This window comes from Nomia melanderi, chromosome 8 (genome assembly GCF_051020985.1).
Source record: "Nomia melanderi isolate GNS246 chromosome 8, iyNomMela1, whole genome shotgun sequence".
In the NCBI taxonomy this organism is placed as follows: Eukaryota; Metazoa; Arthropoda; class Insecta; order Hymenoptera; family Halictidae; genus Nomia; species Nomia melanderi.
The window spans coordinates 15,073,084-15,090,545 of NC_135006.1; the positions used below are offsets into that span (position 1 = coordinate 15,073,084).

Genomic DNA, 17,462 nt, shown 5'->3' on the forward strand with positions numbered 1-17,462 from the left:
CAGTTTAACGACTCAAATAGGAACACCGAGACCGAGCATCCGTTCTAGAATAACACTTGACTGGTCCGCGGGGCGCCACGCGGGGGCGGGGAAGGGGTAGAAGGGCGGATAATAACGTCGGTCGCCCGTTGCTATTCACGCGCGGGCCTCCTAGCCCAGCTACGAATTCATTCAGAGACCTCCGACGTCGGTGTTTTCTTGGGAACCGTCCTGTTCCCCGAAGTCCCGAGGCGTTCGTGAACGTCGCGACGAGCAACGACGCACCCTCGCGCTGATCCACTCGGTACTTCATTCAGAAACACAGTCACGCCGAGCGAGGAATAGATGCGACGGAATCTAACACGCGCTTCCGCGAACGCTGGGATCGATGAACTGTTCGATGTACATCGGTGACAGGCCGCTTGAATAGGAGCGATGATCTACCACCCCTGTGAATATCGATTTCTCGATACCGTATCGTAACTTGGTGATTCCTGTTCGATCCCTTGGATCGTGGAAGTAGTCGATGTTTCGTTTAAATTCAAAATGTACCGTGTTTATTGCTGATCAATTCTGTTCGTTTATATAACGTTCGAAACGCAAAGTATCCATTGTCAACACTGAAACTGCCGGTATAAGCGGTGAAACGGTAAAACGGTATAAGCATAGTCAACGCTTTAACTTCAACAAATCTAACTGATTAGATGTCCCGTCGATAAATATCGCGCGTTAAAAAAATCGGAACCGAACGCGTCCGACGGCCGTCGAAAGGATTCCGGAAGTGACATCGGACCGCGGCAGAGGCGCGGGACGGGGTTGATCGAACGCAGCCGGTTGACCCAGAACGGTCCCGGCACGTCCGGCATGTTCGGCACCGGTGAGGTGTTAATTTCGCAAAAACGCGATACGCGGCACGGAATCGCGTCCCGATTAGACCGAATCGGGGTGATAGGATCACGCGAGGGGCCGGGGCGAGAGCGCCACGAAGGTGATCGTGTGTGCGTGACACGCGCACGCCGATGCTCGGCCACGTAACCGCGTTTCCCAGTGTCCCTTCGCGCCAAATGGCGCGCCGGTCGGGTCGGAAGGCGACCCGAAAACCCGTTCGGCCGTGATTCGTGGACGGAGCCGTACGGGATTCTCGCGAAATCTCTCGGAAATCGGTTGCCGCTCTTTCCGCGCCGATACGCTCCGCGGATGGATGCCATAGGATATCCAATGGCAGTGTCCGACACGATTCTCGTTTCGCAATAGCCACCGGGTGACCTTTATGGAATTCCATACGCTACACACAGAAACGAAATCGCTGGATCACCCTTGGTTCTCGAATGGATTTCAGTAAATGCCGTCGATTTTCTGGAGGAAACAACTGTTACGCGCAAACTGGAAGAGATGGGCGATTCAGATTTGCTGGAAAAACAGAGGAGAGTTCCTCGAGTGCGTGGCTATAGGAATTTTGAATGTCGACGAGATCAAGTACTTGTAAATGACGATCAAAGTTTAAGAGGGGGTGGATGCGTGTACTTTGTAGGAAACTTCTGATACATTTTTGCGAAGATTCTTTCTAGTTAACGCGCTTTTGATCGTGTGTTCTCAGAGAGCTGAATGGGACGGGGTCGGAGGTCGTGGTTCGCACGGAGTTGAACGGGATCTCGCTAACCAACCTGAAGGTGTCTCCGAGCAAGGCCGGGGACAGCCGCGGGAGGGTACGGAGATATGGTTTCGACTACTGCTTCGACTCGTCCGACCCGGACGCGGAGAATTTCGCGGACCAGGCGAGGATCTACGAGACAGTCGGGCAGACGGTGCTGGAGGCTGTCCTGTCTGGCTACAACTCCTGCCTCGTCGCCTACGGGCAGAGCGCCTCGGGGAAGACCTACACGATGATGGGGACCAAGGTATCTTATCGCTTCAACGAATTTCGCGTGAATATCGTTCGATTCATAAGGGCGCGCAATTCTACGGAATTCCAATTACCAAAAAAGTGACTCAGCAAATTGAAATGTCCGATGCTAATTACTCGCCGGCGCGTTTATTGGCAATATCAACACCGACTTCCGCCGGTCCATCAACGCTCGAAAATGCGCGCGGCGTCCATTGGCCGGCGAACGATCAATTGCCACCGATGAATATCGTGCGCTGCAAAATTATACATTCCCAATTAAAAAGCAATAATAGTTAACGATCGCGAGACCGCGAGGAGCCAATCGCAAAAATTCATCCGGGCGCATCCTCGCTCGGCCGATTCGCCGCGCCGGTGATTCTTTTTCGAGAATTTCCATTCGCGCCTGAATGCGAACTGTTTTCACGGTGCGTCGCTTAATTAAATTGCCCCGCGGCGTCACATTAGAGGGGCTCGCTCGACGCGGGATTTTTAAAAGCGCTCCGCGTCCCGTTGATGCTCGAAATCGCAGCCGCCCGCCGCTAATTACGGATCGCGGAAAGGATCGCTCGGGTTGCCCCGGGACATCCCGATGTCCAGCGGTTAACGATACGCGATTCCGCGGCTGATTCCGCGATTCGATACCTTCCTCGCGTTTTATTTCCCCCGTATCGCGTGGCCGTTCGACACGCAAACTGGTCTAACGAACGTTCACCGTCCTCGCGACGGACCTTTCGCAGGAGGATCCTGGCCTGACGCCGCGCCTCTGCGAGGGACTCTTCGCCGGGATCGAGGAGAACAGGAAGAACCAGAAGAATTGCCGTGTTTCCATCAGGTAATACCTTGGAAATTCCGAAAACGTACTGTTCACAGCTGTTCGACAGAATTCTGTGCTCTTTATGCTCGATTCTTTGCAATCGCAAGGAAATCTTACCAGTAGGACACCATCGATATACGAAACTCGTATAATTTCGTTAGACTGAACGCTCGGAAGTATCTCGTCGCTCAAGTTAAAAAGCGTATAGGAAACGCGAGGATCGGGAGAATCGAAAGCCTAGGGACAGTAATAAAATCTGTTGATTTTACCAATGAAGAATCGACGAAATCGTTTGCTCGGGAATTCCCCGTAGCAGTTAAGCCGAAAACAAACGGAACGTACGGTAATTCGAAGTTCCGTTCGATCCCGGGCCAACATAGATGAAGAAGCATTAGCCGGCTGATAAACGCGTCTGGATTGATAACTGTGGGAAAGCCGACATTCGTCTTTCACGGACGGTGGCGCATCGGTGAACGTACACCAATCGACGATCTAGGCACCGCCGCCCTCGCTCGGTCAAGGTCCGGCTATCGGGCCAATTTTACCTATCGTTTTCAGACGGATCGTGCTTCAAGTTCGTCCCGTTCGTGCTGTCGATCGGCTCGACTCCGGGCACTCGATTCGCTCGTCGACCTGGAACGGATCGTCCCCGGGTAATCCCCCTGTGCGCGCCGCGTGCTTTACTCGCATTCCAATGTAGCCTATACTCCTGGGGCTTCGTGAAACCCGTGGACCGGTGTTACACCGGCGACAACTTTATCGTTTCCCTTGTTACGCTTCTCTTTTCCCTCTGCTCGGCCCCGTTCCTCCCCCACGGAAAACGAACAAATCCTCCGCTCGGGTTTCTAAACGATTCGTTGCCACTACTTTGCGGCTTCGATCGGATTTTCGAGAATCGGCTGACGGGAATTACTCGGTTAGCGACGAGGGAACGCTCCCGGTGGTATTCGTTGTCGATAGGAACGCCGGTTTCGAGTATCTTCGGGGAACGAGAGGTCCACCGATAAGGTAAACACATCTCCAAAGTGGAACGTTCGGTTTCTGAAAGTGTCGAATTGGTCGGTAGGCGGGCGTGCAACTCGGAACTACCGTTTCGAGCGGTGAGTCGAACAACTTCCGCGGCGGGGGACCGGAAGTGTCGAATGGCGCGACGGAATCGTTCCAGTGGTTAATTAACGCGAATGGAAATCACGAACCCGGAAAATATTGTGCGCCGGAAGGGGGTGAACGCCGCTGGTAGGGGGTTGGACGTTGGAAGTCGAGCTTAGGAGCCGCGAGCTTACAAGCGCCGCTGGCCTGGATGTGTCTTGTAAGCTCAGTGCCCCGTGACTCGCAATCCTAGGCGGACGTCGGCTCGCTACACCTGTCTAGCAACTCGGAGCCAACCCCTGCAGCACTTTCGCCGCGACGTCCGACGCGCTGGACGGGTTCCCGTGCGAAGAATGTATCCGAAAACCGGCGAACCGGCAATCGAATCGTGGCGAACGTGATTCGGTAAGATATTCGATTCATTCGACGATCACGACGCTCACCCCCTTCGACTCTTCGCACTGTTCGCTGACGGTAGTTTCCTTAGATGCACTCTAGATTATGATTAGCGTATTTCCTCCATTTTCCCATCGAAAAGAAACCAGGCCTTCTAGTTCGCTCGTTAAACATATATTGGTGTTACTGACTTTCTTGTCACCTTAACGCCTATGGGATTTAGATTTGTGACGAAGAAACGGATAAAGTTCGTCACTGTTCATTATCGAACCCGTTCATTCGCATTTGTATCAACATCTAAATGGAACGAGGATTCTTTAAAGGACACACCGCGAAGATTAGTCCAAAGTTAATCTCGAAATTATTTTCATCCCCTAAATCTTGATTAACCGCTGCCTTGTAAATCGTGGCGAACTCACCGCGAAGAAGAAGAAGAAGAAGAAGAAACAAAAAACTCCGGCCGCGAACTAGCTACGTTCCGCGGGGGCAACCGGCAATCTTCGGATCGCGCTTTCCCTCGTAAACACCGTTTTATTCCCATATTAAACGTTCGTGGGATTGCCGCGAGCCGGTAACGGGGAGGAAAAAATAAAAACGTGCAACTTACAGCGGTCGGCGTTGGCGCACCCGTAAAAATTGTATTTACCGTTCGCTCGAAATATCGATTCCTCTTTTTTTTTTTCCTCTCTTTCCCCGTTTTTTCTTCTGTTCGTTTCGCTTCGTTTCCCGGCCATTCTGGTCGGCTCTGCTCGACGCAAGTTTTATCGGCACACGAACCGACGTACGTGTGTCCGAAACTGGAGCGGAGTCCTTCGAAAATTGTTGAAAGCGTTGCCCGGCGTGTCGAGCCGCGTCGCGTAAACTACGACACGATCTGTTCCGAGACGAGACAGGTTGTTCCAGTTCGGACGCCGACTTCGTAAATTCTCGTGTACCTTTCTACGAGCTTTAGTCCCTTCAGTCAGCCGCGATGCCCCCGAAACGGCGAGATTGTTCCGCCTTTCGGACATTTACGCCTTTACAAGGTTAAGCGACAAGCTCTAACAAGCGTGATAGTTGAACGCGGCATTTTCCATTAGAAATCCAATTTGAACACCGAATTTTTCCGTGACGCGTCACGCGTGATTCAGACACTGTCGTCCTTCGTTTTGGAGTACTTAACTTCCTACGATTTAATTTCAGTTTCACTTGTTAGAACTGTTTATCCTTAACGATGCACCGGTAAAACTAACGTTCTACAATCCTATACGTGGATTCACTCTAAATCGTACGAATTGCTAACAAGAAAAATGTTTCGTTCGAGCTCAGAACTGAATAACGTTTCTATTTGTTGACTAATGTTACAAATCTTCACGAGCCTGACATTGCAAGGAAAGTTGACACGTTGGATGCCACGGTGGTCGCTGGTTCATTCGATTGAACGGTAATTATCGAAAAGCTTGTCTATATTGTACGTAATACCACCTAGTGCAGCGACATTCGACAAGATAAACCTGCAATAATAACAACGCGATTCAATTGCATAAGTTGATATTACATCATTCTCATTTTGTATATTTTCCTCGGAAAAATCGTGCAAAGCACACCGGTTCGAGTCGATCCACGCAGGACAAGATCGAACGGTTAGGTTCCAGCGATCTCGTTGTGAAACCAGCTGTTCGGCGGACCGCGGTTTTCCGTCGGCGGCCCGCGAGGATTTTTCGGGCCGCAGAAAATCGTGAGGTTCCTTCGCTTGATGTATTGCGGGGTGAACGAATCGGTCAGCTCGAGCACCCATTCTCTTTCGGGAGCTGCGCTGTCCCGTCACTCGTCGACGTAAAATCGTTAAGTGGGTCGACGGAAGAAAGTTCGGTCTCTGCGTGTTCCTCGGAACGTTCCGAAGCGCGAACCAAATTCGCGGCGGCGCGCCGGGCTTAATTAGATTTCTTCCGTTTTCGGTGGAAGCGTTTGTGCGGCGACGCGTTCCGTTTCTTCTGCAAACATTCCGCCATTATCGTCCGCCTAAATGAAATGTAGATGCGGTGAATAACGGGGGCCAGCCTTCATTAACGCGCGTCGCAGCCGTTTCAAGAATACGCGACGAGAGGACGTCGAGAATGTTTCGAGCGGTTGTCTCGCCGACAGTCATTAAGAAACGAAAGAAAGCGTTGCGCGAACAGTAATTTCGATGGAACAACGTCGCCGTTCGTTCGGTGAAATAATAACTGCGTCCAGTTGCATAATCATTTCCCCTAGGAAACCAGATAATTCGATTACGACCGTGAACAGAGAATCTTCCGTCCGTCGTGAAGCGCGCCAGAGGAATCTGTCGTCCCCGGTTTTTCGAGGAACGTTATCCACCGTCAAGGAGAATCCTCGCGCTGTTCATCATCCGTAACCGGCCCCATGAATCATCCCTTTGTTCCGGGCTGGTCGTTCCCGAAAAACGTAAAAAAGGGAAAACGAAAAAAAAAAATAGAAGAACATTGCGCGGGGGACCGAACGTGGAAGGGGAGGAGAGAGGAGAAAGAGAGCGCAGGAAGGGGAGGAATAAAACAAGAAATAAACGACAGATTTACGCGTGTCGTACGAGGGCGGGCGCACCGTACGCTCGGAATACTATAAATTCGCGTTTATACGATCACCGGCAGTTATTAAAAGCGGCACCAGCGATTCGTCGTTCGCGGGGAGGAAAAATACGGGCCTCGTCGCAGGGACGACTTCGAATATAAAGCCGCCGCCGTTCATTCTTCCCTTCCCCGTCCCCGCGTCGCGGCTGGGAGCCTCCCCGTAGAATTTCGGAATCAAAAATTCACCGGTTACCGCGCGCGAGGGAAACGCGTCGTGTCGTTAATCGTGTTTACAGCGGGTGGGCCCGTTAATGGCGCGCGCGCGCGGCTGCTAATATATTTCCACGCCCTTTCGGATCAAAACGTATTCTAAAAGCTTGCTCGCGCTCGCTAATAATTCTCGCCGAACGCGCGGCGCGTGTTCCGGGAAATTTCCAGCCGGCGAGCAGATCGAATCGGGTTTTCGGAACTCCAACGGCCCCTCGCCGGTTTTTCGCGTGAGCGGAATTTACGTTCGCCGGTGGACGCGATTTTCCGGCGCCACGGCGCGCGCGCGCGCCGCTGGAGTTCTTTTTGCGGGGACGAAATTTTGTTTACAGAGAAACGGGCTCGCGTGACGCGCGCCACCAGACACCGTTTTCGAGCGCTGCGCGCTGCAACGGAAATTAACGATTTCGCGAACCCGCGGCGAGACTGGAAATATCTTTTCGGAAATTATGGCTCTGCGGCAGTGTTCCACGCTTCTTCCATGGTGCGCACGAATCGGTTTAGAGGGTGTCACCTCGGAGCTGATTTTAAACTAAACAACCGAACGGATGCGATAAGGGGTGCGAATAATCATCGCGATGAACGAATCGGAATGCTGAATATTTAAAAGTTCTGAGAATAGATTATTTTTTTCGGAGATTCGTTATAGTATTTAAGCGACTTATTGTAGCAATCATTCCGAATAATCGATGCTCTTAACATTGAAACTACCGCGCGAGTCAAAATGACCATTCCTGATCTCTTCTTCGATTATTAGATAGACAACAGATGTTTCTCGGAGGAATGATTAAGCAAATTGACTCAACGATACCGAAATTGAATCGTCAATCGACTCCAGCCCCGATAGATGCACTTTTGAAGTTTCTATGGAAGAACTTCGAAAAGCCTCGGTAGTTTTAATGTTAAGATATCAATATCACATGATATCGATATCACAGCTTTTCCGAGGCGTTTGTTTATATCGCTCGTACCTTACATTATCGAGTTTTGTCCAGAAAACGGCCGTTTGGCGCGCGGCGGCGGTACCGTCGGATATTATTGCCGATGCCGCGATATCACGATCCCGTGCGCCCGCACGATAAAACGCGATTCCGTTCTAGACGGTCCGCGTCTACGGTAGAGGTGTTGTTGCACGCAACGCGTATAAATATGCGATTCGCGCCGAATTCTGCTCGCCGGCGCGCGCTCGCTTAAACGATTTATCGGACGGGACGCGAGTGCACCGTCGCGTCGCGTCGCGGACACGGGTGCCGTGTAAACTTGCGGTTCCGTTGGTCGTTTTGCCTCGAAGAAAGATTCACGAGGGCCGAAATCTATAAACGGAACAGGGGAACGGACAGAAGTTGAATACGCGATACGCGGTCCGCGAGCAGACGGCTCGTTTGTTGCGGGAACGGCGTCCGACGAGGATAACTTCGTCGAGAATGAAACAGTGCGTTTCAGTCGAAAGAACTGCTGTCGGAAGGCGTTCAGCGAGCAGAGGAGCGTCGCATCAGAGGCATGTGAAAATTACTTAATACAATTACCGATCGGTTAAATCGACTTCTTCGAATTTCTTCGTAGAAACTCGAGGAGAGCGTCAATCGAGACGTCGATCGATCTGCAATTCAGTTGGCGCGTTGTTTAATTAATTTCTCGGATAATTCCTCGGAGAAACGTCCGTTATCCTTCGAATAATCGCGAAAGGAGGAATTCAGGGTCATTCCGATCGTCCGGCAGTTTTACTGTTAACAACTTCGCCGTGGCTTGTTTGACGTCTACCAATCGATACGTTCTCCGTCATCTTCCGGTATTATTCAGATTCCCTTCGTCATCGTTACCGATGTTCCCGTTCGCCGTGAATTCCCGGCAACCATTTTCCCCGCGCCGATAACGCGAGAACGAGAAACTCCGTAGTTACGCGATTGCCGTGGCAAACGAGGGGGACGGATACGGTCGATTTGACGATTGTTCGTGAAATTTCATCCCCGTTAATTGTTTACGAAACTCGAAGATTTATTCATGAATTCGGCCCGCTCCAAGCGACGGTTAGTTTCGCGAAAGTCTCCGGCGCTGCTCCCTTCGGGGCGATGAAAGCGGCCCGCGTTTTCATTCGCCGCTGTGTCCATTAAGTCGCGAGCTTCTCCGGCGCAATTAAACTCGATCTCGCGCCGTTTAATAATGCGAATAATACGATGTTCAAACGAGGTCGCCGCGCCTCGACGCGACGCACCTCGGGCCGGTGCTTTCGCCGACGACCGGAACGCCCGACGGACGATCCCCGTCGGTGAATAAATTCTCGATCTTCGGGGAACGGACTTTTTACGGTTGTTCACGAGACCCGGGGAGAAATGATAAGTACAACGGTTTACGGTCGGCGCGAAACCACGCGTCTCTGTCGTCTGCATTTTTAACGCGGGGGGGAAGCAGTGTCTGTCGTCGACGACGGCGGCCACGAAGGTCGAGAAATCGAATATCCAAGTGCCGAGAGAGAAATCGGAACGGAATGGGGCTGGCTGAAAACCGAATCGACGCGGAGAAAATGAAGAGCGTCGAGGGATGCGCGAGGAAGGGTTGAAACGACGCGCCGGGCAAGGGGCTGCGGAGGACGAGAGAGCTGCTGGGAGGTCGGAGAACCGCGGAATTAAAACGCACCGCAAACTCGGCGCGGGAGACGGCTTCGGCGAACGGTTCGAGGGGGAAGAAACGTCGATGGTAGAAAAGGAAGCCGAGAAATATGCGGCAAACAGAATTAGCAGCGAGTGTTTTCCCTCGCCCGGCGACCACCGAAAAAGGACAACGCCGAAGCCGGCGATTGGGGGAGCGGAGGGAATGGGGAAAAACCGTGCAAGCTCGAACGAGTTTCCCACGATGACCGTGGAATCGCGGCGGAGCCCGTCGGCGCCATCTTTGTTCCGGCAAGGTCACGGTCGCCATTCGTCTTGTTCGTTTCGTCGCTGGGAAATAGTCGGACGAGAATTGCTCCATGGCAACCGAGTAATACATTGTTCAAATATCCCTCGATTTTTATTCGTTTCATTCGTTTATTCTTCGCGCGCGGGAAATTTACAGTCGGGCGGATGTGAAACGTTCGTTTTCCATGGGAATACTTTCACCCTCGCACTCCACCGTCACAGGGAAAAGTTATAAAGTTCGACGTTCCTTATTAAGCTTCGTAATTCGATATGCGAAATATTGAAATAAAGAAATTTTGTTCGATTAGCACGTTGAATGCCATGGGGGTGAAATGCTGGTTACTTGAAAACGTTTGTATATTATAAATGGTGCTACTTAACGCAGTGACACGTTCAACTAGACGAACGCGCAATAATACAATTCAATCGAATGATTTAATATTATATTCCTTCCATTTTGTGTATTTTATTTTATGAACTAAAGCGGCATTCGACGTGTCGATGCGCGATTTAACGGGATATTTTCGGAAATATCGTCCGTATCTCATTAGAAAGTGTTGATCACGTCCAGCGAAATACTTGCGGAGCGCGAAGGGTTAATATATCGACGGGAAATGGATTAACGGAATTTCTGGTGTTTACCCCATCGATCGGTCGAGCTACACGTGTTCAATGCGCGCGCTAGAGAAGGAGATCGGCGCCGATAAACGGCGCGGAAAGAATTCGCGGGAACCGGAACACGGCGAACGTGTTCGGCCCGTTTATCAGCGCGCGAAACTAGTTCGTCGGTCTGATTAACGAGTTTTTTCGGGCAGTGGAACGTTCCGTCGCCGATGCTCCGTCGCGAATGAATTTCCGAAACGCCGGAGGAACGTGTGCTGTACGCGGCCGCGCCGGGTCGGATCGATATTCCGGCTTTGTTGTGCGATTAATTATACCTATTAGCGAATCGTACTACTCGTCAATAAACGGGGATCGGCGCCGGGCGTAATTTAATTTACGAACTAACAACGATCACGTTACAACTGACGCGTCGCCACGGTAAACGCGACATCGGCTAATGTCGCGTGAAAATTGCCCTGCTCCACCGGCCCCGCTAATATTCGGCCGTGATTTGATAATCGCCGGACGATGCTTCGGTAATGATCGTCGTTCGCTACTTTACTCCCCCGGTGCTCAGGAAATTATCATTCTCGCTACGCTGGCGATGCGATTGAGAGGCTTATCGCGCGCAATGCTATCTCTCGCCGCGCGATTCATTGTTCCGAAGCAACTGATTAATCCGCTCGCTAATAGAAACCGAGATTTACTTAACTATACATCATCGTTAAACGAATTCTCCTCTTCCGCGGTAACTTCGACGAAACAGAAAGGACAAGTGACCGTAGAGATCCTTTTCTTTTCCTGGCGAAGCGGAAATATTGGAATTTTACGAAGCTCACCGACGAGGATCGCGTCGAAAATGACTCGGGAGCTCGGAAAGCAACGATCGCGGGGAAACTCGGGCCCGGCAATTGCCGACAGGTATCAAACTATCGATTGCGTCGAACGTTCCGCCGCGGGAACTATTTTTTATTTATTTTTTTTCCCAGGTTTTTCTAGTTCGCCTCTATCTCGACCAATTATAAACGAGCAATCAATTCGCGGCGACCAGAAAACGTGAGCCGGGAACGGGTCGCTCGGCCGGGCTCGTTCTGTTTGTAAACGATCCGAGGTCCGGCGAGCGGGATGATTCGCTCGGCCCGGTGATTAATCAGGAACCATCGTCATTAGGGAACGTCGCGTCGTTTTAACGCGATTAAGTCGCCGAATTCGTACGCGATAGCATGCCGTGCCGCTCTTCCCATCCGCAATGAAACGGTAACCGATCAAAAGCTCCGCATTACTTATGGCTGATTGATCGATAGAACCCTCTCCTCCCCATCCTCTTTCTCTCTTTCCTTTCTACGACCCTGTGTCTCCCCCTACCAGTTCGCTCCTCTCTCTTTGTCTCTGTCTCTTCGCCCCTCTTCTTTCACTCTTTCACTCTCCCTCTCTCTCTCCCTCTGTTTCTCTCCCTTGACACGGAAGCTTTAATTCGACTGCGAGGCGAGCTTTCGATTCCCGGTCATTACGATCGAAGCCCTCGTCGCAAATTCAATTCGATCCGTTCGCCCCAAAGCTGTACTGCTTGTTGTCGGCCGTCATTAGATCAAGCCTCACGATTTTGGATACATTTCACGGGTCGAGGCGCCTCGCGGGCACCCTCGCGAACGTTGAAACGGGAGATTCAATTTTTAAGGATCATCCACGTTCGCCGGAAACTCGATAGTTCTCTTAAGCGACGAAATCTTTCGACTCGGCAATCTATGCAGAGTGCCACCTCTCGCGTATCAAATAACGTTTGCGCTGTCTTAAAGTCAAGTAACACGAGAAGCTGTACTTTTCCACTACTGTGGAAACACCGAGTAATATCTCGGTAGAAATATCATGTAACGTATGTTTTAAATTCAACGATACGGTGAAAAAATATACTCCGAAAATATTCCCTTTGTGAACCCTATGCCGACCTCGGTTCCGCCGCGACAACAAATTCTTTTCGACATTTTGTTTACAAATATCAGTTGTACGCTCCATGCTCCTGCAACTCCTGCATCATTTTTCTGTCAGATGGCTGTGAGCAGGTGAAAAATCAGAGGCAACGCTCTGTGCATCGTTTCGATCTCTTACGGAAGTCTTCCTGAAACGTTCATCTCCGTCCGACGCTTCTTTCGTTTAACCCTTTGCACCCGAGGGGTGACTCTCAGTCACTCGATTCGACACGGTGAAACTATAGAATGCGATGTTCAATGTTAAACTTTGTATAACGCCTCGATGCGTGAAACATTGGAATAAAACAGCTTTGTTCCTCGATGTACCGGTGATTTCCCTTTGAATTAGTCTCAAACATCGTCTCGTAAAGAAATTTTAAACATTTCTAGTCAGAAACGTCCGAGTGCAAAGGGTTAATTCTCGTATCGAACCGTACGAAAAACGTCTCGACGTCGTTGGTCCCGATAAAATTCGTGCTCGAGCGGTAATCCTCGCGACAGACGGCGAAGACTCGCGAGTAAATGGTTAATCTTCGAGATTTCGCCGGATGAATGCGCGACGACGCGAGAGGGAATTTACGGACGAAGCCCGGCGGAGATTGAATCTTCGGCGAAGCTCGCGCGGACTGAACGGGTGAGAGATCACTCGTCACGGTGCGGCGCGAAGGCGGCGGGACGGTGCCGCAAGAGCAGCTGAATTTTGCACCTCGCAGGACGGCTGCCGCCGCCGCCGCCGCGGTCTCGCTTCCCCGTGACCCAGTAATCGGTGATCGATATTTACGAGCGAGACGTTCGAACGTCCGATGTCGCGGGAATAGCGTGAAACCGGTGTGTCTCCATTGAATTCAGACCTCCGAGAATCCCTTCGCCAGACAGGTCCCTTCCGGACCGAATGGAATAAGAAATAATAGAGTCCGACGAGGGAAACGAGGAAACAATGGAGTTCAACCGTTTGCACTCCGAGCAGTTTTTAATATAACCTTTCAGCAATCAGTGTTAATATGAACTAGCTACGAGCGCGCGGCTGTGAAAGATTTAACACCCTTCTTTGTCATTAAAAAAGTGCATTTTAAAGTTATGTTTGACTAAATAATGAAGTTATAAACTTATCTTAGAGAGTGCATGTGGTTCATTCATTTTCGAATCAGCGATTTTAAGTCTCCATAACAATCTCGGCGCTTCGTTTGTTCCTTTCTTTTAAACCTGCCGGGATAATGGCCGGTATAATCGTGACCCATTCCTGGGTTCTTCTTTTTGTAAATCGGAAGCTAATAGATACGAGAAGTTGTTCAAGTCGGGATTCAAGGAATCAATCTAACTGGTATGTTTAGTGTTAAATATTGATGTCTCGAACACTCTGGAGAAAATTGAAGCAGAAAACGCTGATACGAAGAATCACGCTCGGAATGAGAACATTCAAAATTGTAATTCGGAAAGCGTCGATGACTCGCGAGAGGGAATTGCATCATTCCTGTAAGTAGAACTTTCTCACGGAACATCCGCGTTCTCCTCTCTGCAGCATATTTGCTTTTATGCAGCGCATTTTTCTCGAACTCCGTTACTCTTGCTTGTTTCATTTTTCACCAAGATCTCCGGGAGTTTCGCGATGTAAGCGAAGTTCTTCTTTGAATTTCCTGCTCCTTTAGGCGAGAACGCCGTGTTGCACTGGGGGCTTCCCAATTCTCTAACTCTGCATCAACGTCCGCGTAAACGTGTTACAGATGATTCCCCGCTATCAACAAGTGTTGCCATCGTGTATCGCCTAGAATTATACGAGAAAAAAGTTCGGCATCCGAATAATCTCAGCGTGAAGTAAAACGGATAAGTGCGCGAGGCCCGAAATTTAGATGAGTCTATGAAGAGGAAGGATTAAGGAGATTGAAACAGATTAAAACAGATCCCACAGTCCAATTCTTCCGCCCGCTTCGAACTCGAAGACACGAAAGTCCTCTTTGATCGGAGTTTCGCCGCGAACCAGGTCAAACTGGACTTTGCGTGAGATTGAAAGCCAGGTCAGTAAACTCTTCGCGTGTCCCTCTGTGGAGGACTCAACTTTGCGGAGCCTTTTTCGCCCGACTCACGTGAACCGCGAGGAAAATCGTCGCAGAGCCGACGAGCAATCCGTTTCCCGAGATTCGCCGAGACCTGCAATTTTCGCGCGGCTCGATTCCTCGAAGCAGCCGCAACCCCTTGCCGTACAACGACGAGAGAAACTGTGGATGAAGGTTTCTAGACTAATTCGACAACGAACAACGTTGTTCGTTACACACGGATCAAAGTAAATAATTATTTCGCTGTTGAGAAGAATGCCTGTGGGGGAGAGAATGATTTTTGGGAGAGAACGCCTGTAAGAGAGGCGAGAGAAGAGTCGTGTGTTGGCCTCTGCGGCATTGAGTTGTATTTTTCACGTGTTCCGTGTTGTTCCCATATTTTATTGAATACATATATTTATTCCTAGTTCTCGATTACTCGAGATCCACCTTTTCATTATCTATAATATAGTAACCACTATACTATTATCAATGTATTATCTTCGAATGAAATTTCCGCTTCAAGTAGTAAAATTTTGCCACTTTTCTTCTAAATTGCCGGTAGTAAAGTGTTACACGAGCTTACCGAAAATAGTACGTCAAGGGGTTAACCCGTGATCGAGTCCTTTCTCTCGAGACAATGCTTGAAACTTTGAGCGAGCTTAACGCCGTCGAATCATCCTTCCTGCTCTTCTTTCTTTTTTCGACCGCTTATACTGTCTTTCTGTCTTTCCTCTCGCCAGACTGTCCTATACGTGGCGATATATTCTATCGCGGGATAGGGAACGCCGATCGATTCTTATTCCGACGCCGTTCGTCCGCGTAATATCCGACAGGCACGAGAACCAGCTTACGTTTACTCGCCTCATCCCGACGGCCTTTCGTCGCGCCATCGCCAAGCTGATGAAAATGAGAGAGCCCACTCGAAAACTTTCTCGCGAACCACTTCCACGATTTTTTACAAGTCAGCGTTCGCCCTCGGCGAACTACGGGCGCCGGAATTATACCTCCGAATTATTTTCATTATTTTATTACAGCATTCGCGTAAAGATATCCTCACTTATTATGTTAACAGAAATCCCTTTAGACTCATCCCATCGAGGAAATGTTCCAAAAGCGATTTAACTAGAAACTTTTGAAAACTACTCTATATATGTTACGGGCAATATGATAAAGCGGGGTTAATTTCCGGTGATCGTGTATAATTATTCTCCAATCTTATGCATAATTGCCTGGGGTATGTATAATTTTTATTAATCGAATTTACCGTAACATGTGGGTGCGTAAGGCCGGAGAACAGATTAAGATACATAGTTCAGTTTAATTCCAGCCAGTTGTAGTCCATTTAAATAAAAAAACAGATACACCTGTGCTTCTCGCCAAAACCTTCCGACGATATATATTTCATATTCGCGGTGTCGGGGGCGTTGTAGAATCCCGCAGCGATTCATTGTATCGGGTGTGACGGAACGTTAAGAGTTCCGTATTCAAGAGTCGCACGGAGTCCCCTCAGTTTTGTCCCGTTTACTGTTCCGCCGAGCGATCTTATCCAACCGGCCGGCGTCGCCGGAAACGAGAGCGAAACTGGGCGAGAGAGCGACGCGGATCGCGAGCGAGGCGTCCCGTTGGACAAAAGGTCGCCGGTTATCTTCGTGAAACTTTAAATAGCTTTTTCGCAATTCGGCCCGACGAGTCTCCGCGACGATAAAAATCCGCAGAGTTTACAAAGCAGCCCGTTACTCTTTAAGGGCGGGGGGGGGGGGGGGGCAATTTCGTTTCGCGGAGCACGAGCGTCTTCTTATTAGCGAGTTCCAGTGAATCTCGCGATCGTAAATGGGAAGCAACCCGTTGCTCACGGGTTCGGGGAGGTAACCCGTTGCGCATTTTTCCTTCCCGGGAAATAATCACCGCGGAATTTCGCGATCGACGGTCCGACCCATAAATTTCGGGGATGAGGCTAGGCCGCGTCCTCCGCGTTGCACCTGCTCCGCCATTTTCCACCGCGCCGAACCGTTCCCGTTCGAATTATTTATCGATCCTCGGCTCCGTATATTTCTAGGCGCGCACCTTTATCGACGTTCATTAAGAAGGAAAGTAATTAAGCAGGCGTAACGCAACGGGAACGAGAGAAATACGAAATCAGTTCGCGCCGCGTGATCGTCGAACGAGGAAACGAATCGATCGCAGAACGGTAGATAAAATAAAAGGTCACCGTTTATTTACATAATGACTATCGGGGATATAGGAGAAAAATGGAATACAGGGGAATTCGATGAAATATGTTGGAAACTTATCGTAGCTCGGAACTAAGGCCGTTAGCGAACTTAGAAGCAACGTCGCATATTCCGAAAAGTTCGCCGGTATCTGGGTTTCGAGGCCAAAGAAATCACTGGTCCCATCCGATTTTCGAATTTCCGGAAACGCGTCCGCCGAAATGGACGACTCGCTCGGCATTCGGTCCACGGCTCCGAATACTTCCAGCGAGCGTCGCGCGTCGGTCTGACCGCCGACGACCCTATCCACTTCGACTCCAATTCTGCGCGGTCCGTGAGTGAAATACGTGACGTGAAAGGCCTCCGAGTCCCTTCCGCGATCCCGAGTACTCTCGCCGGGCTGGCTCGAGACTCGAAAATGCTCCCGATGATTTCAATCATCGGAAACTCGGGAAGCCTCGCAGCTGACTTCCGTCGAATCGACGTTCCCGCCGATCTCCCGCGTCCCCCAACTTTCTCGTCCCGTGTATCCTCCCGATTCGGCTGGTTCGTTCCGGAAAACGATCCCGGGGAATCCCGGAACGGCTGGAAAAGTGAAAGGTGAAGAATGCAAAGAACGGAAGCTGCCGCCGAGAGCCGCGCGGCGACGGCGGCAAGTGTTTCTCCGCACGATGGAAAGCTCCGATCGCCGTTAAGCGGATTTACGGCCGCGCGTGCGGCCGTTTCACGGGCACAGCGGACCGGATAATGACGTTAAGAGGATCCCGGAGCTTGCG

The 17,462-nt window shown here is 50.4% G+C and overlaps 1 protein-coding gene across 3 annotated transcripts in view; it reads left to right on the top strand.

The window, feature by feature from the left end:
- Positions 1-17,462, top strand: part of LOC116423830 (uncharacterized) — a 36,802-nt gene that overhangs the window by 3,008 nt on the left and 16,332 nt on the right. Inside the window, exons 2-3 of one of the 3 annotated variants that reach the window (XM_076369837.1) lie at positions 1,577-1,877; positions 2,602-2,696. In XM_076369837.1, coding sequence (XP_076225952.1) covers positions 1,577-1,877; positions 2,602-2,696 — 396 coding nt within the window. Of the gene's footprint in view, positions 1-1,576; positions 1,878-2,601; positions 2,697-3,596; positions 3,687-4,031; positions 4,173-17,462 lie in introns of those variants that run through there. The other 2 variants (XM_076369839.1, XM_076369838.1) reach the window with 2 other exon arrangements.